A 22955-nucleotide genomic window follows, 5' to 3' on the forward strand; every position below is an offset into this window, starting at 1 on the left:
ATCAGCAAAGACACACTTAAGAGGAGGGGAGGGTCCTTGAGGTGTGGCGTACAGCTTTTACTCAGACCAACAGAAAACAATTGCCAGGAACAATTCTTGAACAAGTGGAGGATTTGCTCGGGAACACTTTGAAATGATAAAGACTCACCGTTTCTCTTCTCCCTCTGATGGGTTAGGGTCCTGCTCCTTGGGCACGTGTTCCATTCACCTTAATTCCATCCAGCAGCCAATCATGAGAGACTGAGGCAAGCCCCGCCCTCGAATGCACACTTGTCATTCGCCAGGTGGGAGGGGACCCTCAGCGTAACATGACAGGGTCCCGTCCCTGGGTGTTTCTTTTTGGGGAGGATGGCCGGGGGGGGTCTCCAGAGGAAAACGATTTGAGGTCGGTACGGTGTGGCTCGGTGTGAAATCCAAAGATTTGGAAGAGGTTAGAGGTCGGTGGGCGGGGCCTGGGCTGGAGGTGGGTGTCAGTCTCAGGGAGTCGGGGGGTGGAGCGAGATCCACTCTGGAAGAGAAAAATCAACAAAGTCACAAACTGCCCCAGGTATTAGTCTATCCGCAGAAAATATACTTTGATGTGATTTTAAATTTAAAATGTTCAGCAGACCCATAAATAAGGAAAATAACCATTAGTTTTAATTACGTAAAAGCAATGCTATTACTTCCTATCTTTTCTCATTCTTTAATGAAGATCTTATCAACTTCCATTATTTGAGATTGAGTCAAATGAACCCATTCACGAGCGTTTCAAGTCCGAATCCTTAGAGAAAATGTTGCACATTGTAATTCCTTCCACTGTTCATGTCTGCCCACGCACAGCCTTTAATAAGAGTTTTCACACGCTGAGCGTTCAAATCTTATACAATAATTGGAAAGAGACCAGATTTCAGATCCCAGCAACAGGTTGATTTCTAGGAGTCACACGTCAAGTTAAACATACGGTGGCCTGGAGGTCAAAGGGGAAATCTAACTGCGGGTGATACCAGTTCAAGTTCAACATCCTTGGAAAACTCCTTGCGGAATGTCACCTCTCTGACAGGGTTAAGTAGCTTTAAGATGAGCAGCGGAATCTGTGTCAAAGAGCGCGCGCGTGTGTGTGTGTGTGTGTGTGTGTGTGTGTGTACTCGGAGGGTCTTGATCCATTGGCCCCTGCCTCCCTCCTCTGTTGTCAAAGTAAGGCGTTATTATGTTCTCCGCTAATCCCCGGTTCAATGCAAGTCTAATCCGGACACTTGGGATTCAGGGCGTGAGAATGTCCTCAGACACGACTCATATTATAATGGTTCTTTCTTGCTAACAGAGAGATTACCGGTCATATTGAAAACAACCTTTCTCTGCAGGTGAGGGATTCGTTCTGAAGGCAAAGATTCATGTAGAATGTGGCACCTTAACACAATCTGTGTGACGATGATGGCATCTCGTAAAGTATTTAAAATGTAATAATACATCAAAAATACAAATGAACAGTTTAAAGCGTTCAGGTGATGGTGAGATGATTTTAAATGAATGCTACAAATCCATTTTTATTAGTTGCTTGACAGTAAAATTATCAAAAATAGTTAAATGTGATTTAACTCAGGTAAGAGTTGATTTAAATTGGAGTAAGGTTTTTCTTAACGATGATCTCTGAGTTCTGAACTGGACGACACCAGCACATGTGGGATTTTAACTTAGGCTCTTTTTTTTCCTCTTTACCATTTTATTAAAGAGATTCATTGATTTTCAAAAGTAATGTAAATTGCAGCCTTTGTTGTTTGACACTGAGTCCCATGCCGTGGTCCTTTAGATTAAAACACAAACAAGTCAAATGTATACTCGGTTCATAGCGGCATTGACTTTATGAACTGTCTAAAGACCCTCTGTTACAGTCTTTAATCTGTTGAGCTTTATGAAGTGCTGCAACCTTCAAAGTGTTAATAGACCGATAAATGCCGGAACGTATTTCTTTACGACTCATTGAAAGGTCAAGATAAGAGATGTAGCTGTGCCTCACGTAGGGACACCGAGGATATGGTGTGATGTGAGGGGAAAGATGTGGAGGGAGGACACCTTTTCAGTCACGAGACCTGCATCATATTGGAACACATGGTGTCTGTGGTAACATTAACATCAGCTGATTTCCATTGATCAACCATCTACACAAGAACCATGTGTTTTTATTGAAAGAAATCCTCATTGACTCCTATCACCTGTTTCAAGCACACGCACAAGTGTCCTGCACTCACACACACCAGTGATCCCGTCCATTGTAACGAGAAGAAAGGTCAGGCTGACCCCAGCAGGACTATCTGTGGTGTGGTGGTAAAGAGGACCGTAATGACATAATCCCCAGAGGCTTTCCACTAATGGAGTGCGCTCCAGCAGAGGCCTGCTCTCTATCAGGTCCACTGTTGCACAAGTGGCACTCGCTAACTCACTGTTGTTGTTTGTCGCACAAACAATTAGCTGTCTATCACACTGGGACCGAGAGGGCGAGAGGTACGAGAGAGAGGCCCATTGTTGGGGAAGCAACTGAATGCGTTCATTATGCTCATTAGCGAGAAAAACCTCATAGGTTGTTTTATATAAAAGGTCTAGTACAAATGTATCTGCCCTTTGTCTGAATAAAGTGCAACAAATCTGTTTTGTTCTTTTTTAAGAGGAAAACAACGTTTTGGGATATATCTGTTGAGATAGCGTATAAGCTTCAAGCCTCTGGTTGGGTGTTTCCCATGGGTCCAGTATCCTGACCTCGGAGGGTCATGCTAAACTTCTGTGCTTCAGGGCTGTAACAAACTTATTTTTTCCATTATCAATTAATCTACTTACTATTTTCTAGAAGCATCCCTTCTTCATTAGGGCTACATATTGTGTGAAAATAGGGACAAATGTAAATTGCATTTTCCCAAAGAGCAATTTGATGCCATCGGTATGTCAGTCCAATAATACACACATATATCCAGGACCCAACTATACGCTTTGATGCGATGTAAAATCACAATGTTTGCATATTTCAGAGGGTGAAAACAGCATTGCCGGCTGCAGCTGCATAAATAATGACTGAAGATGAATAAAATAATCCGCATATTTTTCTGTTCATTTGACTCAACCAATTGTATAGCACATGATAGTACAATACGTTTTGATGTGCGACTTGATAACAAGCTCACACAGGGATTGTTTTTATTATTAACATTTAAGAGTACCAGACATGCTGTAAAATGTTATTCTGCTCGTGAAGTTCGGAAAGCAAACCACCTTCCTCTTTCCCACGTGAAAAAGAAAACAAACACTAGTAGTGTGATACATCTGCGTAGTAAAACTCTCTCCCTCTGTGTAAGCCATATAGCTGCCCTCCTACTGTATCCTTGTATGTACTTGTTTGCCTTTATATTTATATCCCATATTTACAAGGTCAGGGCATGAAAATACACTTTGTAAAGTGGTCTGGGGCAGACAAGAGTACATAGCATACTTTGAGCTGAGGAAAGAGGGGAGATAAGGAGCACAAGTGAGAAAGAAGGAGATAAAGTGAGGTTGAGATAATACACAGCATTTTTTTGGAGAAAGGCAAGGACTGTAAGTTGATGAAAGGTAAATAAAAGACTTGATTTAGGTCATTTTTGGAGTGGAGACAAAATAAACCCGCTTATCGGAGCTGGAAGACGAAGGAGGAGAACAGGGCGTGTCAAAAGGCAGATCAGCGCGTCCAGCAGCTTTAAAGCACGAATGTACATCCATAGATACATGAACAGTGTCAGTGAGGGATTCATTATACAACCATCTATGGTCTGCTTGCTGCAACGAGCAACACAACCGATATGCAGCACACCATGCTTTCATTGTATCAGGTAAAACAACATGTACATTTACAAGAGAAGGTGATGAATGGCTTTAGTGGAACGTGTTCCTGGGTAACCTTTCAATCCAGAGTACATTACAACAGCTTCAAATGGAACCCATTAAGAAATGTTTTGATGCAACTAGGAGCACCAAGGTACTAGCGTACACGTCAACAAATAGTATGCGGTGCATGGGCTTATGGACAGCAAAAATTATATTAATATCATCCGCAATTATTGAGTCCAGTCTATTTGTTGGAACTGTACATTGAAATTATACCCAATTAAAAAAGGGACCTTTTATGCTATTTTCCAGGTTCATGTTGTTTTTTGATCCTCTACTATGACATGTGTACATGCTTTAATGTGTGTGGGAGAGATTTTAGCCTCTGCAGACCATTTACATGCACTAAAACCAACATAACAACAGGAAAGGGAAAACCCCTAAAAAGCATGATAGGGCCTCTTTAAATCAGTCTAAACGCTATAATCCAATGACGAAATAAAAGCATATTTTAAGAATGTTTTCTCACATTTATTAAAAATGCTATTAGTGCTTTGCAATCGAATGTTAATGAAAAGTGTGACATTGTCTGGGAAATTTGTGTGGGTTCTCAGGTTGTTTTCTACTTTCTAGCATGCCCACGTACACACACACACACACACACACACACACACACACACACACACACACACACACACACACACACACACACACACACACACACACACACACACACACACACACACACACACACACACACACACACACACACACACACACACACACACACACACACACACACACACACACACACACACACACACACACACACACACATTTTTACAGCACCTTGATTTTATACCCTTCTAGTGCAGCTTCCACATTCATTTTAATTGGGCCTCCAAAAACTGTCACTTTCACCTTTAATTGCATGCTCTGAAATACAGCCTTTAAAATGTATCAAAAGAAGAACTAGTAAATGCAAACTGATGCAAGGAGAAGCTCAGAATTAATGAAACATGACTTGCTCTCTTTCTCTTCTGTTCAGGCCCAAAAGATCGATGTCTGAGAAGAAAAGAACTGGCTGATTTCTGCAGCACAAAGAAGGCCAATTTAACTCTGGTTCTACACCAAGAAGAAATCACTGCATTCAAGGACGTTGGGGATGTGTTGTAATGGACCCATATCAATGGAGAGTGTTATTAAAGAACCGACACAATATGTAGGAATGATTTGTTGATTGACTTTATGAAGTTAAACCACTTTGATAGTGTGTGAGCTGTAGTTCTGACAACATTAGCAAAGAGAATAAAGAGCATAATTGAAGGGCATGTTTTATTTTCCTTTTGTTTGGTAGAAGGACCAAACAAAAGGAATAAAACAAGTTATTGTGTTTATAAGAATAGCTTGTTTCAAGGATGTGACATAGTTTGTAGACTTGAATGCGTGCTGCATAATTGATCCAAGGTTTGGAAGGAGTGTTGTTTTGAAAACCGTCCTGCACTTTCTCTTTCAAACAGATTCATACAAACATCTAACCGAGTTCCAGACGGAAGTGTATATACACAGCACGAGTCACTGCTTCCGTACGGTACGCACACACGGCCTCATTATAGGCGAACACAACACTTATTTGAATCAGAATTGCAGTGTAACCCTGCAGTTGAAGAGTCAGAAAACCACATGCATACATACATAAGTGGCTGGTATAATACAACATCTGTTTGAAGGTAATTAAACCCATATTTAGTGAGCATGTTTTAATGCATAGTATTGGTATGGCAAACATGGTCTCCATTACAAATAACAACGCATTAGCTCATCCACAATTACAGTGTAGCGATTACATTTAAAAACAAATGCGATTAAGTCATTCATTCTGAGAATTCTGGCACGTTTGTGTGTCCGTCATTCAAACTTAGCTTTATTTAAATGCTATGAGCAACAACAACAAAAAGTGAGATATTAAGATCTGTGCTGCCTTGTATTATTAAGGAAAACATATATGTTGCTACAAATGTTCATTCTGCCGGGGAAGTATTCCTTTACCTTTATTTGGTAAACGCTTCAGTGTCGTGACAGAACTGTAAAGCCACTCAGCAGACAGCTGTCTGGCTTTTTGCACTTTATCTCCTTTTTCCATCCTCACATGTCCTTTCAAATTTCGTCCCATTTAAATGTCACGGTCGCACACCAATTTGGAAAAATACAAAGTACAATTTGGAGGAGGAACTGTGGTTAGATTCAGGGCCCTTTCACCAATTACTCGATCATTATCAGTTTTAAGGGGGGGGGGGGGGGGGGGGGGCAGTGCACAGAACACCTGTTAATACTACTACATGCTTCCTGCAGCTGCCGGTTTGTTCTCCAGCAGATCTTCTGGTGTGTTCTCCAGCAGATCACATGTGAGCTCGGATGTGCCCATTTCTCGTTACCCGGAAAAGAGTTTCATGTTGAACATGTTCACTTCTTTCTCAGGACCTCCACATGTATGTCCCCATGAAGAAGGCAGAGGGATCAGAGGGCAGCAGGTATGATGTAACCTCAGAGGAATATGATGTTTGTAGCCTTTAAGCTGATGAGGACCCTTGTTCAAATTCACACCATGACAGCAGACGCGGGGTCAGTGCTCCCGACTCCCAAGGGCGGCCGAAGCAATTAGCGGTTAAGTAATGGAACAGGGCCGGGCCATGTTGTAGTCTGATGGTGGCGGTGTAGATGGGTGTCAGTCAGTGCCCAAGGGTCGCAAGCAGCCAAAGGCAAAGAGATCATGTGTCACGCTCTCTCTCTCGCCAGGCTAATTACCGCCAGGGGTTATTAATAGATCACAGCAAAGTGACTAAAAGCCATCTTTACAGACATTCCTTTACCATGTGACCTTGTGGCTGTAAGGTCTGCACAAACGCAGACGTCTGCATCGAATACAATGTTAATGTTTAACCTAAATGTGTTCACACCCACAACTGGTGCTTTGGGGTTTCATGCCTTGTCAGGTGAAGGACAAAGACACACACTCAGAAGCGGCATACACCCATGTATTTATTATGGTGGGAGAAATAGCACTTGACTCAGCAGCTTGCTCCGCCCGGCGAAGGAAACTGCTGAGGGAATATGGCAAAACATGACTCTAGTTTCAAACCGTCTGAACTTTGACATCATTCGACACCGCAAGCTATCAACAGCAGCACCTATGTTTCCTACATTTAGTTGTATAACAAGCAAATAATAGTTCCCTTACATTTTAACACCTCCCTAAGCTCGGTATGTAAGAACAGGGCGTGTGTATCCCTGTGTATATACGTCTTTATATAGTACACACACTAAACCCCACAGTGGTGAAACAGGAACACGGTGTCCTACCCTGACTCGGCTGGTAACAGTGTGTTATGTTGTGTGCATGCACAGTGTGTGGGTTAGGGTGTGCTTATAGATACGTCTGCTGCAGCCAAGGACACAAGGGACATGCTGGGCACACAGGGACACGTGGCGCACTAATGCAATTTGTGTTGCCATGGCCATTTCGCTTATTATTTCGCCAGAAAACACACGGCCTTATCTGTCCTTTTCTTACCTCTGATTCTTTATCTTCCTTTCCACCCTGCTTTTCACGACTTTACGTCACTTCTCCGGCTGCCTTCGCTACTGCAGCTCTCTGGCTCTTACTGTATACACGTTGGTTGTCTGCGTGTCACTTTTAAAACTCATGATGATACTGATGCTTGTGAAACAAAACCCTTGGATGAACACAACCCTCTCGGACACTTTGCACCCTCTTAACATCTTGCCAACAGTGCTTGAGCTACGTCAACATTGCAACTGAGGATGCATTCTCCCTGGCAAAAAGCCCCTGGAGACCCTGTTTTGCAGACACACGACACATACAAAGACCACAATACAACTACAAAGGAAGACAAAGGACAACTATATAAAGACATACTATGACAACATGTCCACAAAACAACCACACATGATGAGTTGTGTGTCTTTCCCTGTGGCTGGCTTGATCTCATGTAGGAAGGGTGGGGTGGTTTCTATATGTCTGCCTATCCAGTGGCTCATTGTTCCATAATCCATCCATGATTGCAACAAAGCCCAAGAGGCAGACAGAGATGAAGACGTTGGAACAGGAAAGCAAAGATGAGACATGCAAACGGAAAGGCTGCAGCTCTTTTTAAAAACCTGTTTACCCAGAAAAGACATGTACACCAAGTAGTTGCCCGGTAACACCAGTGTTCCATCACTGAGCACCCTTAGAGGTCAGCTGCCTGCTCACTCAGTGGCACCTTTACTGTCGAGAGCAGAAGCTGTTCAAGGGGAATGCCGGCGGCACAGCGAGGCAGCGCTGCCCGGCACCTGGCGCTGGTGAGCAGGCGAGCACACACACTCACACACACAGGACATCTGCAGACTCGCAGGGCTAACTCTCTAACGATGCTACAGCAGCTCTTTCTTATCTTCCCAGGACAGAAGATGACATGTTAATGTTGACAAGTAGCATCCTGACAGGCGGACATAAACTCAACAGATGTGTTGTGCCCCCATTCAGTGTGTTGCCTTCATGTACTCTCCGTAATGCGCCATTTTAAGGTTGTAAGTGGACAAAACAAAGACGGCAACTATTTATTATATTGAGTCAAGTGTTGTCAGGTGCAGCTGATATCAAACATATTCACATTACAACAAATGTTTGGTACTTTACCAACGACTGCAACCATTAATCCGTTCTTTAGAAGCAATGCTGTGTGAACTTTCTGTAAAGTATGCTGGATTGACTTTTAGAGGCTGACATACAGCGAGCAGAAGTCATTGAGAGATGTGCACGTGGACATTATGTGACTGCTTTGTGTAATCATGAAGACCAAACAGAAAATAGAACATCATGTCAGCAGGGGCTAAATGAGGCAATGTATACTTCAACAGGGCATATGGGAACAAGATAAAAACACACGTGTCTGCTTTCAGGCGATGTGAGTTAAGGCCAAGGATTAAAGTACATCTCGTCTGATAGATAATGTTAACGTATTCCTAACGCAGAGGGCGGGTAGCAACAAGGAAACAATAAAGAAAAGCACTCTCTCTCTACCTCTCTCATCCCCCTCTTCCCACCCTCCTTTGGCAAGGACAAGCGAAGGCACTGCCAAGAATGTGACTGCGCTTGGAAAACAAATCCAGCTCACTTCTGTTTTGTTCACTGCCTCTCTATTCCCCCACTTGCAGTTTTGCTGATTCTTTTCACTTTCTTAAGGTGGTCTCTTTCAACGCTGCAGAGCCTGACACGCCCAAGGAGAGGAAGTTGATTTGATTTTTTTGTCAATTCAAATGATCCTGTTTAATGTGTATTTTCCAACCCCAGCTAACCCTGTACTCTTTCCAGGAAACGCTCCGAAACAGACGTTCTGCCTTTCCTCCCGCCTGGCATGTCCTCCTCAGCCCACCTTAAGAAAAAGTGCACTCGGTGTGAAACTACTGGACACTGTCCGTATGTGCTCTTTCCCCCATTGTTTTCCTGTAGATGTCCACTTCCCCGCACGTGTGTATTTCCTCACAGCTTATGGAATCGTCTGATTGTAACAGAGAGGAAGTGCTTGGGGGATGTTATGGGGAAATTGAAGTGCCTTTAATAAGGAGTGGTTTGTACAGTTTCCACATAGCCTCTATCATTACATTACATCAGCATAGTGATTACAAACTAAATAGAAAGGGTAGCCACTAAACCGGTTAAATAGTAGTGTTTTAAGATGAAGATTTACATCATTTAAAGGTCAGTTTAAAACCGGCAAAGTATGCACGATCTCACACACACATGCAAGTTTGTTGCATTGTGGGTAAACAAATTCGGAGGCAGCAGTCATGCCAAATTGTATTCTGTGAAAGGTGTGGGTGTGTGTGGTATGTATGTTTGTGTGTTTCAGCATGAGCAGGTGGTATAATTAGATGGGCTAGTAGCAGAGTAGGGAATTCCATTTTCGCTGTGTGTGTGTGTGTGTGTGTGTAATTTGCTACTACTTTATCAATACGTGTGTTGGTGTACGCTCGATGCATCCAACAGGCGGCTTTAGCTGGCAATGCCAACACAGCAGGCCTGAGGAGAGGATGTGTGTGTGGGTGTAGGCCCTGAGCCTAAACTGGAGCACCACTGTGTGTGTGTGTGTGTGTGTGTGTGTGTGTGTGTGTGTGTGTGTGTGTGTGTGTGTGACTGTGTGTGTGTGTGTGTGCACGGGCAAGTTTGTCAGACTGTGCCAGCAATCTGGGCAATCACACCGCTTTGGCCTCCCTCCTGTTTCCCTGCCTTCATCCCTCTGGTGCAAACACGCAAACACTTGGTTGGTGTTGCTATGCCAACTGCCTGGGGAGAGGTCTCCTCTTCCCATAATAAACGTGGAGCAATAGAGAAACCCCCCAAAAGGGCCACAACAATAAATAAAAAAAAAAAACACAAAACATATCAACTTACTGTATGTTTCTTTCTGAATAGGTGAAGGTGTCGTTTTAAAAATGTTTTATTTAAATGTTTCCCCAAACAACTCACACATTTTTTTCCTCTTATGAATGAACATATGCTAAATGAATAAAACATATTTATTACCCCTAAATGTGTGCTTTAAAAAGAAAATAGTTTTAAAGTACATATTTTTTTCACAGATTCACATCTCCTATATTAGTATGATACTATAGCAACTGTGTGTTCATGACATGTGCATGTAGTTTGGCACTTTGCGGTGAGTATTTTGTGTGTGTGAGTGTGAGTGAGAGTGAGTGAGTGTGCTCAGTTTCTTGGAGTTTACAAACAGGGCTGGGATCCAGGCACCAGCCTCAGCTCAAATAAAACAAACCAGTTTTGCGTAAGGAGTGCAAACATGGGTAGAAATAAAAATGACAGAAATAAATATGTGCAAATGTATGAAGCAAAATAGCAAAGCCTCAACAAACTGGGACGGGTTGATGTTTGAGGGGGCGCCAGTGTGAGCTCAGTGAGGAGGCACACATTAAGATGCATCCCGCAGCTCGCCTGCTTTCTTTGCTGGAGAAGCTCCAAGATGGCTGGAGAGGGTTAGAAGCCCGGTTATCAGGCCAGTAAGCATGTAGTGAGTTAGCCACGGGCACGAGAAATACCCTTTAAACTTTAGGTTGACCTTTCTAATTCATGCTGTTTAACTTGTGCTCAGTGTGAGTTGACATCGTGAGCTGTGTGGCCTAGATACAGCAGGTCCAGGCTCAGCAAGATGTCTTATGTGTCGCTCACCGGCCTCCAGTTGCCATGTATAGGATGATACCCGGAGACCAGTTATTCAGGTCAAGCGCGTCCCAGTTTAAGAGCACGGATATATAGGCAAGGGAGTAAACATCTCGCGTTGCTGTTTTCTTTTCGATCTGAAACAGGGTGGCTGGTTCGAACCAAGGCCCTAGCAGATAAATACTAACTGGAGTTGCGTCATTGAAGTCATCTTAACTTCTATAAAAAGTCAGCATCTATTTAAAAAATGAATGTTCTACCTAATTTATTAACATTTCAATTGACTGTTACATCTTGTATTATTTAAAACTATCCTGGAAACAACAGAGCTAAAAGCATTTTGTAAGCCAAGCTCCCAAATGATTTATTCCCAATATTTGAATTAAAATTAAGTACATTTTAAGCTCCTTAAAATTTCTATTACGCAAATGTATGTGTTTTATGTAAATAGGTATATTATTAGTTGTACTATTAGGAATACCTTCTAGGACTATGAGTTTTTGTACAACCAGCACAATATATATATGTAATAAAATACATATATTTGTTTTATTTCAGCCTCCTCAGCTTCACACACACACACACACACACACACCACACACACACACACACACACACACACACACACACACACACACACACACACACACACACACACACACACACACACACACACACACACACACACACACACACACCACACACACACACACACACACACACACACACACACACACACACACACACGTCACCTTTCTCCACCCCCTCAGGCCTTTCCATTCATCTCCACATCTCAGACACCTCTGTAATGAGCAATAAAGCACCCACTGTAAGGAGACCACAGTGACACACAAAGGACCAACATGGTAATTTCTGACATGTAGCCCCTCTCCGATAATCCCTCCCACCCTCCCAGGGGTGTAATGAAGTCTACAAGGCCTGGTGAGGCCCCAGAGCCATTACTACAACCCCCACCCGCTCCTCCCGCAGTAACCTCCATCTTTTCCCGACTGGGTACAGCAGTCTATGAAAGAGGAGAAGGTGGCAAAGGAGGAAGAGAAAGTAGCGGGGCCAGCCCACTGGAAGGTAGGTTTGTTTGGCACTAAGGGCCCGTGTGCCCAAAACCCCCACAGGCCCCCGTCCCAGTGCCCGTGTGGTCCTGGGTCTGATTAGTGGCAAGTCCTCGTCACACACAACGGACACACATAACGTATGGCTGCCCACATGCGAAAGCTAACACAGGCTAGCATTTACACACGCTCGCCCAATCAGGCGCTGTACACGTGTAGCGTTCAAAAGTGCAGACTCCTCACTGAGCGGTTGACAGTTGTTGGACTCATAAGCACAAGACGGTGAGAAGAAACAGAACCAAGCGGTGGAGTGGCGAAGGAAAAAGGACGAGGCGAAAGAGCAAGGGCTGTCAACGTTCTCAATGAAAACAACCCTAAGGACTAATATGAAAACGTTGCTCAATCATTGCATCTTTCTTCTTTTACATTACATTGCATTTAGCGGACGCTTTTATCCAGAGCGACTTACAGTAAGTGCGTTCGACCAACAAGATACAAACTTGAAGAAAACAGAATCATAAAGTGCATCAGGTTTCATAGAGCCAAAACACTTCAAGTGCTGCTCCACTGGCCAGTTGAGCCAGTTGAGCCAGTTCTTGTTTTCTTTCCACGAGCACACACACACACACACACACACACACACACACACACACACACACACACACACACACACACACACACACACACACACACACACACACACACACACACACACACACACACACACACACACACACACACACACACACACACACACACACACACACACACACACACACACACACACACACACACACACACACACACACACACACACACACACACACACACACACACACACACACACACACACACACACACAGAGTTCAAAGGCAACAGACACAGTGCTGTAACGGCAGCGGTTTGATTGGCTAGAGCTTGTACTGGCATATGATTCGATTGGCTGACGCTTCTGCAGAGGCTTCAAAAGTTGAACATTGCTCAACTTTTGCAGCGAGCCATGCCAGCAAAGCTCCGCGTCGCTTCCCACAATGCAGTTCGGCGAAAAGTGACGTCACCCCATTCAAAGTGAATGGGGAAGCTTTCAACGCACGCCGCCGTGTGGACGGGCCGTAAGTGCACGAGAGGGATGTTCATCCGGAGTTAGCCTTCACCGTTGCCTAGAGAACCTGAGGGGAAGTGTCTCCATGTGCCATTCTATACATAACAGACCCAGATTGTGTAGGTGAGTGCGTGGTATTGGTTTATTGAAGAGACAGCGGAAGGAGTTACAAATGTGTTGGATGTCAGGATGAATGTTCTGCTGCCTGAACATGTCTTTGCGTCTTTGTCAGTATTACAGTTTAGAGTAATGGAGGAAAGGCAACAGAGTGAAAAGGAGAACAATGTTCTCCTTCAGGAAGTATGCTCAGACAGGCTCCACCTGTCTTGCAACTGCCTCGGGAGTGAGTTTTCATGTGACCGTGTGCATGCTGATGATACATCTGTCATCAGCGTACTCTTTTTACCTAAAACAAATTGGATGATGCTGCAGGATGTGAGACGTGAGGCGGTTCCTCCGGGCGTTCTTGAGATATCACGTTCACAAGTATAGGCCATACAGTATGTGAGGTCTCTGTGATCGTGACCTCTGACCTCTGACCACCCACTTGTAATCAGTTCATTCTTAAGTCCAAGACATTTCCTTTGTGGGACGGACAACAATTGAAGAGGCATACACACTGACTGTTGATAAATGGTGTAAACAAAAGTAACACATGTATTCACCTATAAAGAATAGCTATAGTGTAGTAGAATTTAAACATAGACAAAGATAAGCTTAGGAACATTAGCATTACAATGCGTCAGGCCTAATGCCACTCCATAGGACACCATTTGATTGTTGTGTGAGCTAGGTGAAATTAGAATTGTAGGTTTACTTTGTATTGTTTAGATTTGTTTGTAAAATGAACTCCATCAATGTTGATTTTTATGGTTGAAAAGTTGTGAAATTGTGAATAGCGTGCACCATTAAGGAAGCCTTTCTTGGTTGTTACTTGTTTGCAGCTTGTGAGAGAAGGCAGAACATTCTTTTTAGACCAATCAGATTAATTGTGTCATTTTGTGATGGACTGAAATGTCGGACACACTTTGACACACTGTGTTTCTGTCTTGGACACTCAAAAGGGTTGGGGACTTTGTGCCCATGACCCGTCATTCATTCCATTTTTTTAATACATTGAGACAAAACATTCAAGGACTCACTTTCACGTTGCAGCTACAGTCCAACAGCGCTTTTAATTCACGTACGTACAATGGAGCATGCAGCCACAACGACTCCAAAGACAAAGTAAAATAGAGCACATGTGGCAAAGATTGAAGAAACTCAGCCGCACTGCATCCTCAGACGTATGGGGGGAGGGCAAAGGGCAGGGGGGAGGGCAAAGGGCAGGGGTGCTGTCAGCGGCTCGTCAGCATCAGCTTTGTGTTTCTGCCTTGGTGGGATGGAATCTGGATAATGGTCGGGTAGCCTCAATAAAAAGAGGCGTTGGAGCTATACGGCATAATCTGTACAATGTGCACACTGTATATAGATTTAGAACGTGCCGTGTTGGCTGTGTCGAGCACAGAGGCAACTTTTTTTGTTGAAGATCCCCTCTGCTTTTAAAACATACAAATATTCAGCTTTGCACTTGTTTGGTTTTTGTACTTTTACAAAATAGTTTAATTGCTGGGTATAAGTTTTACAAATGATATACACTACTCCCTCCTTACTGAAAATGCACGGTATGTGCACTAGAGGTTTCAAGTTTCCACATCGCACTTGTGGAAGGTGCATACTTCGACCATGAGTAGCCTCGCAGCCCATTGTGATGTCACAGAAACCTGATGGCACGTCCACGTGTTCACCTCAGACCCGAGGTGAGCACAGAAAACCTTTTTCCTCTTCAGCAGAAGAACGTTAAGACGGCCTTCTATGCTTTCAACTCTGCAAATACATCATCCTGAAATGTGACACTCAGACATCCGATTGTAGCATTGGGGGGGACACTTGACTCTATGGGAGTCAATCCAGCTTTTAATGTCATAAATCCGTCCACCAAGGCCTTCTACCTTATTCTATTTCATGTTAGGCTTCAACACACCAAACACATGAAATGGTCTTTGAAGGCCAGACGGTAACCTAGTATCTATTTATTTCATTGTATTATCAGAATACAAGCAGAGTGTGGAAACTCCTGGTGAACGATGCACACATATCATAAAGGTGAGGGTTGTCATTGGTTACACACTAGATTACAGAAAGAAACCAGCAGCTCACATTCCCTCCTCACAATAAAAAGGGGTTCTTTGCTTTTTCTCTATTCCTTCTGTTTCACATTTCAGACTCAATTATCCTATATATATATATATATATATATATCCTAATATGACGAATGTGTGCAGAAATGGGATACAATATAATCAAACTAATGTTCAAGGCAAAGCAAGAAACTCGGCACCATATGTATTACATGAGGCGGAACTCTTTCCATGGGCCTGTTAGCTTTTAATTAAAGCCTGCTGTGAATTATTTATTTCGGAAATAAGACAATCTTCTACTTACAAATTTAGTTGATCTAATTTAACAAAAACATACCTCTTCCCATTTTTACATGTGGTTTTACTGCCATGGCAATGCTTGGTCTGCTGTGAGCTGTCATGGCTTGGCTCTCAGCCACAAGAAACGCGCGACAGAAAACGAGGGCGTGAATAGGAAAAGAGAGTTTATCCACTGCTGCTGAAGGACACAAGCAGAGGACACAAGCAGACGACACAAGCAGACGACACAAGAGGTCAGCTGGTCGCGGCTGCTCTTCACGTTGCGTCCTCCTGCCAAAGAGAGATTGCAGGTCTCACTCAGGCCCTTTAACACTCTGGTACCGCCGCCAGGTGTCCTCAATCCCAGCTGATAGAGCAAAGGGAAAACCTTAAAGGAACATACACACACCAGAGATAACAAGGTAGGGGTCGGCACAGCTGTTTGTCTTGGCGGCTAATGTTAGCAAATGTTAGGGTAGACGTATGAGTTTGCTCTATGACTATTTTGTGCATCTCCTACTGTCACAATAGGTTTTAGCATTTAGCATTATCCTATCAATGTTAGTCAAATGTACATAGATTTGTCAAATATCTGCTAAGGTCACAATTGAAATTAATTGTGAAAAAAGGAAAAGTGCTGTAACGTTACATCTTAATGGTGTCTGGATAAAAAACATAAATTGGTACAACAAATTGCAACGGAGGAAAATGTCTGGTTTGAACACTCAATTAACCTGTCTGGTGATTGAGGAGCTGTAGGACAAAAGGAGCAGCACGTGCGCTATGTTTCTGTCTGAGCAGTTGAAGCCCTGGAGGGGGGAGCCGGCGCTGCATACGCACTGCTTGACGGGGTGTTCGACCTGATGTACAACAGCCGTTATGGAAAACAGATGGCAGCGAGGCTCCTTCACACTTCACAGAACCCGTGTTCAAAATAGGGCAACATACACAAACATGCCCTGAAACCTTCCTATCGCACATACATTAAATTGTGCAGGCGCCAACTCGCATTACGTGCAGACGAAGTCATACGGAAACACGCCCAGACATACTGTATGGATGCATGCATGCACACACACACGGAGAGGTCAGAGGGGATCAGTGCGCTTAAGTTCACTGCAGGCCGCACACACCAACACACACTATGTAAGTATTCAGCTCTGCATCAGCCTCAGCCCATTGACCCCTGCATGCTCTTACCCACCAGCTCCTCTCAATCAAAGAGTCACACGAGGACATGAGGAGGGAGAGGAACAAAGAAGATGGAGACGGAGCGGCTGCACAGCTCACTTCACACCCTGATCTGTATACATCTGATTTCAGCATATAGCGGGGCATGCAGGCGGACACATACGTACGCTCAATAGAGGAAGGAATGCAGTCCGTCTTAACCTTCCAAGAACACATCTGTCTGGATGAACAGGTGCAAAGTTTACTTCGTTCTATCTTTACGTATTGGACATATTTTCAAATATGTTTCTTATTTAAAAAAAGGCTATGAAAATGGAAACAGTAGTATACTTTCTTGTTTTCTACATTTGTAATGGACCATCTCAATATTTTTTGTCATAATAAAGGGTGAGAACAATCTCCAAACGTATACAAATGTACACAATGTATACAATGTTAAGACATTTAAGGGAAAAATAAGATTCATTAATAAAAAAAGAAAGGCAGGTTTAAGCAGTTTCACACTCCACTGGCGTTCTACAAACTAATAAAGAGGGACACTGAGGACAGAAGCAGGCTTTTATCTTTTTCTTTTTTACAGTTCTATGAATCCAGTATTTATTATGTTTTCAATTCCTTCCTTTCATACTGGTGATTCCAAGATAAAAGGCCTCCAACGCAAAGGGTTATAATAAAGCGTATCCAACACGAAGCAGTACTCTCGCTTTATGTTGCGTCCTTGCTGAGCTGCAGTGGAGGGACAACAACAACAGGACATTTCACACAAGAAGACATCCTCAAATAACTTCAGTCTCATTAAGTTACTACCATTATTGGAAAATATCGGGTCCGTATTCCAATCCCTGAAGATAAATATGTGATAGTCTGGTAGTCAATGAATCCAAATCGTTCAAGCCAAAACAAAAGCATAATCATGTTACACAAGTAAAAACAGGACATTTGTTTGAAGACCACATGCATTGAGGACTCAAGCAAGTTTGACCCAAAGATAGAAATGCAGAGTGCATAGCATGGAGGAATTCTGCCATTATATACATTCCACTGATGTTAAAATAATCCCTTCACTTATCAATTTGACCCTAGAAAGACATCAAAGCCGCCGTGACTCAAAGACAATTAATTAACTACAGTAACCGGCTATTCCAGGCCACACAGAGTGCAACAGCAGATCCAGTATCTCCTGCTCCCACAGCTCTCATTAGACATTAGACTCTCATGAAAACCCGAGATCAAAAAAGGCCTCTTTCCCCGCTGAAACGGTTAACTCACATCCCTGGGAATAAAGTCCAGAAGAGGGCTATTACTCTTCACTGTGTTCCAGGCCGAGCCCAAGTGACATACATAGTGAATAAGCTCTGCCGCGCCCCATTAAGCCCAGCGGTGGAAAGCAGAGCTGGGAGATCTGACTGTGGCGTTAGCAAAGCATCAGAGACGGAGAAGTGATGATATGCTGCCATGGGACTCTGTGCTGCAGCAGTACATGTGGGATGTGTTCTACTTAAACTGAGTGTCCTGCAATGCTCTCTGAAACAGCTTAGTGCTGCTCGAGTAGCAGAAGGCAGGTAGCGACCATAGCACAGAGGTGGCGAGCTCTATATGTCTCAACTACTTACTGAGAGAAATGTGTTTATAAAACTTAAGCCTAAAAAGGGATTTTCAATTTGAGCTTTTTTGAGTGTTTGTTCATGTTGTTCATGTTTTTTAGCAACAGGCTAAATGACTCTGAACCAAGGAGCAACCGCAGGGTCTGAGAAGTGCAGTCCACGTGGAAGTGCCTTAAACTAGGGATGCCAGAGATTATTCGAATATTCGCTACAGTCTCCATAATCGAATATTATTTTTAAAAATCGATTTTATTTATATATATATATATATATTTTTTTTCTGGCTTAGTTTCAACCAAAATATATATAAATATATATATGCTAATAATAGTAATAGTATTAATAATTGTAAATGGTCATTGGTCACACCAACAGTTTGTTTTACTGTAAACTTGGAGGAAGCCTGCGTGCAGAGCAGACTGCTGCTGCAGCACGCTACACACCACCCCCGCCCCCACCCCCCCTCTCACGTGCGACTAAAGATGAACAAAGCGGCAGGTAAAAAGAGTTCCTCCTCGTGGAACTACTTCGAACTTACAGTCGGTCGAATAATCGATTATTATTCGCCAGGGCTGCCGAATAATCGATTTTGATCATGGTCAGTTTCTGGTAACCCTACCTTAAACCTGCATTGTTTCTAATGAAACAGCAGGGGGCCACTCCATTGGTCTGATTGTAGTCTATGAGAAAATGGTCCTACTTCTCACTTGATTTATTATCTTAGTAAATTATATTTTGGAGTTTATGTGCTCAATGACTGCTTTCAAGTATTCTTTAATACAGCACAATGTTCATTATGTGTCTATGTATAGTAAGATATACATAAATCAGGATAAGCTTAAGGGCGTTGCTACCTTGTGATTGTTCAGTTTTGGTGCTGTCCATAGAATGTTAACCCTTTCACAGTGTGATTTCAGTTTATGAAAAGCATTTGTAACATTTTGATTGGCTTCAAATATGTTATTCAGCGCTGTGCGAAGGTCAATTCTGGTCTAAAAAAATAAGAAACTCCAAACTTAAGGCTTTAAAAAGATGTTCCGCAAACCAGGGTGACATCACTGTGGCTAAGTGCATAGACTTCCTATATGAAGTCCATGCACTGAACACGTCAAGATGTGATGTACCGTTTAAAGATAAGAGGGATCCAGGAGAAAGATAATATTTACAGAAGATCATGTAGCTAATCGTGAACACCGTCTGTTCCCGAGCTAAATTAAACATTTGGCAAACTGAACAGGATGTATAACATTTACAATGTTCTCACGGATATTCAATCAGTATCCACACATTAGGAAAGAAAGCTAAATATACGTATTGCACGCCATCGTCCTTTCCCCTAAAACACAATAAATAATTCATGCTAAAAATAATGGATTAATTTGACAGGCAGCATCACTCTAGAAATCGATATGAGAGCCGTGCTGCTTCAGCATCCATTCCAGTGACAGAGATAAAGGACAGAAAAGGGGAAGCTGGCAACAAAAACAAGAAGAAGAAGATGAGCTGGGAGATTGTAGAAAGGAGGACATATAAGGGGAAGTCAATGAGGACATTCTGTGCCATATAAGTCAAGAGCTAATGATAAACATCTCCTAATGCAATGCACTATGACAGCAGGGAATGAATACATACAAGAACAACGCCGTCACATAGCATTAAGTGTACAAGAAGAATTGTTTGACAGACCTTGAACAGCAGGACTTTTTGAGTCATCCAGTCCATGCTGTATGCACAGATTATAAACAGCCTGTTTGAGAGCATTGTGTGAACTAACCCGAGGCTTTGCGGGGGCCATCATTAGGTAATGTCCCTGTTGTCCCATTTAAAGATTTCATTTAAATAATTTCCTCTTCTTTTAGGTAGCTGACTGAGAGATGATAGAACATCGTGTGCGCATGTATCCCCTTGGCATTCCTGATTGTCCCATTTGATTACATTTGTGAAATGACCAATTAAGATATCCAGTTCATATCATATTGAGATAATTAACCTCTATTGTGGGGGTAGCCCTTAAGCCTCCATGACAACTAAATTGATAACTATCTAATTTTATCGAGTAGCTGAACTCAACTAACCAATGTTAGTCATCCCAATGCACCTTTATCCCCCCTATTAAAGTTTACTTCAATGATATAAATGGTTTCATATTATTTCATTTTATTATATACATTTTATTTATATGAAGCATGCTTATGCCTATTTATTTACATTATGCTATAACACGCTCTTAAACCATGCATAATCTTGAAGCATTGTTACGCAGTTCAGGGATAAGTGAATTATTTAATATATCAATATTTGCAACCATTAACTATGCCATTAAAACGCTGCAAAGAAGGATATTTTAACAACTAAAATATAAAACATTTAAGGGATAAAACCATACAGATTAAATGAAGCACACGTGGTCTGTTGGGCGGGATCCTGCCCTGCGTCTGTTCAGATGTAAACGCTAAAAGAGGCCATTATGCCGCAGCCCCTCTAACAGCTGCACCCAAACACAAACAGGCCTCAGCAGCCTTATCACAAACAGCAGGCCTCTGCCAGCGGCCTGGAGCTCATGCGGCCTATCATTAGACTAATGGGCTGTCGATTAATGTTAACATGCCAGCAGAGCTCATATCGGGGAGATCTACAGGTCGGTGCAGAGCCATTAATAATATAATTGACTGGCCAGCTTTTCCTGCTGGAGGCCTTCTACCTTTCACATCTTATCCTGATTATACAATGACCTGCCTTCCCTTTCCTTTCACTGTCACTATAATACTTATTTTCTTTAACGTCTTACATTTCTGTTTTGTTCCATGAAACATCTTCCTGGTGCGAAGAAATAGAAACGAGATACAGACGAATATGTACAGTAGCTGGAGGACAAACCTGATCTATAACATATACTATAACACACCCTCCACATGATTTAATCCCATTACGCCTACATCGGGTTACATTGTGGAAGCTGACCCGGCCTGTGTGGTGATGAAGCAGGGGGTGGAACACTATCTTCATATTGATTATTTGATTTTGCATATCATTATTTTTGCAAAATGTAATTACTATTGTTGTGGAAAAGATTTCAGACAGACTTCTGAATCGTACTATACAATGTCGCCCCTGGCATCATCATGCACTCATTAACCATCCTCACGTCTCTGTCTGGTGGATCCCAAGGTTTTCCCAGGACAGATGGGATGTATAATCCTTTGAACATGTTCTATTTGTGTCCCACTGGGCAAGCCTGGCAAACAGTGGGTGATGTTCAGGAGGGGTCCTGGTTCGATGCTCCAGCCAGCTCACCTACTCTGAATGACTCAGCGTCTCATCTTATCTTAAGGGTGAGCCAATCGAAACTGTTTACATGCTGCTTTAATTAGTGGTCTTACTCTTTCATTCACTACTCACACCTCGAGACCGAGAGTGCATTTGGAGCTCCACCGACACCTGTATCATCCCTAATGACGCACAGAATTCTATCAGTAAGTTTAAATAAGTGAAATGTAATACTTTTTCACTTAATTTTCGCACAATGTAATATAAATTAGTTGTTTTTCAAGTAAAATAAGTGTGTTTAAAAATATATCCCATAATTGTACTTTTTATTGACGTGTTTTAACAATGTGATAGTAACAGACTGTGTGAAACAGTTTACGCTGTTTACTTGTGGTTAAGAGCTCATTTTAAGACCTATAATATTGAAATGGCAACACTTTTTAAAGACCTGGGGAATCCCACGTTACATCTGGACACCAAACAACACAGGGTTAAAGCTCTGGAGCAATGCCAGCTATTATATGTATATATATATTATGTAGTGAGGGTCCAGAATCGACCGCTATCGTAGATCTCATGATAACGGCCTCCCAAACTTCTATTTGGATGAAAAGCTGTAGGCCAAAAACACAGTGCACATGCTTCACCAGTTGCAGGTTGTAGAAATATGTTTTCCTCGTAGCGGCCTGCTGTGAAAACATCCCCGCTTAAGGGGATTGGGAATTCGAACGAGGCCCTTTCTGCTGAATAAGATATCACAGCCAGAGGGGTCGTACGCTGGTTGAATGCTTAGCTCTGCACAGAGGTGTGCTGGTGGGAGACAGAGCGAAGACGCTTGACGCTCACCTTTTGTTGCCAGTGAGCAATTGTGTGACGTAGAAATGTGACAGACACAGCTGATGGATGAACAACAACACATGGCGTGTGTCTTCACGGTGTCTGACACCACATTGAGATTAAATCTTCGACAACGCCTCAGAAATAATCTAACTCCCCGCAGCATGGGAAAAAAGCCTGAACAGTGCGCTTGTTTTATCTTTTAGTGTTCTCGAGACATTTGGGGGAAGCATGAGGTGTGATTCTTACTGATGCTGTAACACATCAAAATTCTTGAAGCATGATGGCTTTTCTTCCCCCTCCTGTTATGCAGAACAACAAAAACATTCTCACGACTTCGAACTGAATCATGGAACAATGTGT

The 22955-nt window shown here is 42.8% G+C and overlaps 1 protein-coding gene across 1 annotated transcript in view; it reads right to left on the minus strand.

Moving 5' to 3' along the window:
- The window catches only part of thrab (thyroid hormone receptor alpha b), a 139634-nt gene that overhangs the window by 33024 nt on the left and 83655 nt on the right, over positions 1-22955 (minus strand). Inside the window, exon 4 of the mRNA XM_034107045.2 lies at positions 149-508. Within this exon, the coding sequence (XP_033962936.1) occupies positions 149-204 (56 nt within the window). The 5' untranslated portion in view covers positions 205-508. The remainder of the gene's footprint in view (positions 1-148; positions 509-22955) is intronic.

The sequence above is a fragment of the Pseudochaenichthys georgianus genome, chromosome 19 (genome assembly GCF_902827115.2).
Source record: "Pseudochaenichthys georgianus chromosome 19, fPseGeo1.2, whole genome shotgun sequence".
NCBI lineage: Eukaryota > Metazoa > Chordata > Actinopteri > Perciformes > Channichthyidae > Pseudochaenichthys > Pseudochaenichthys georgianus.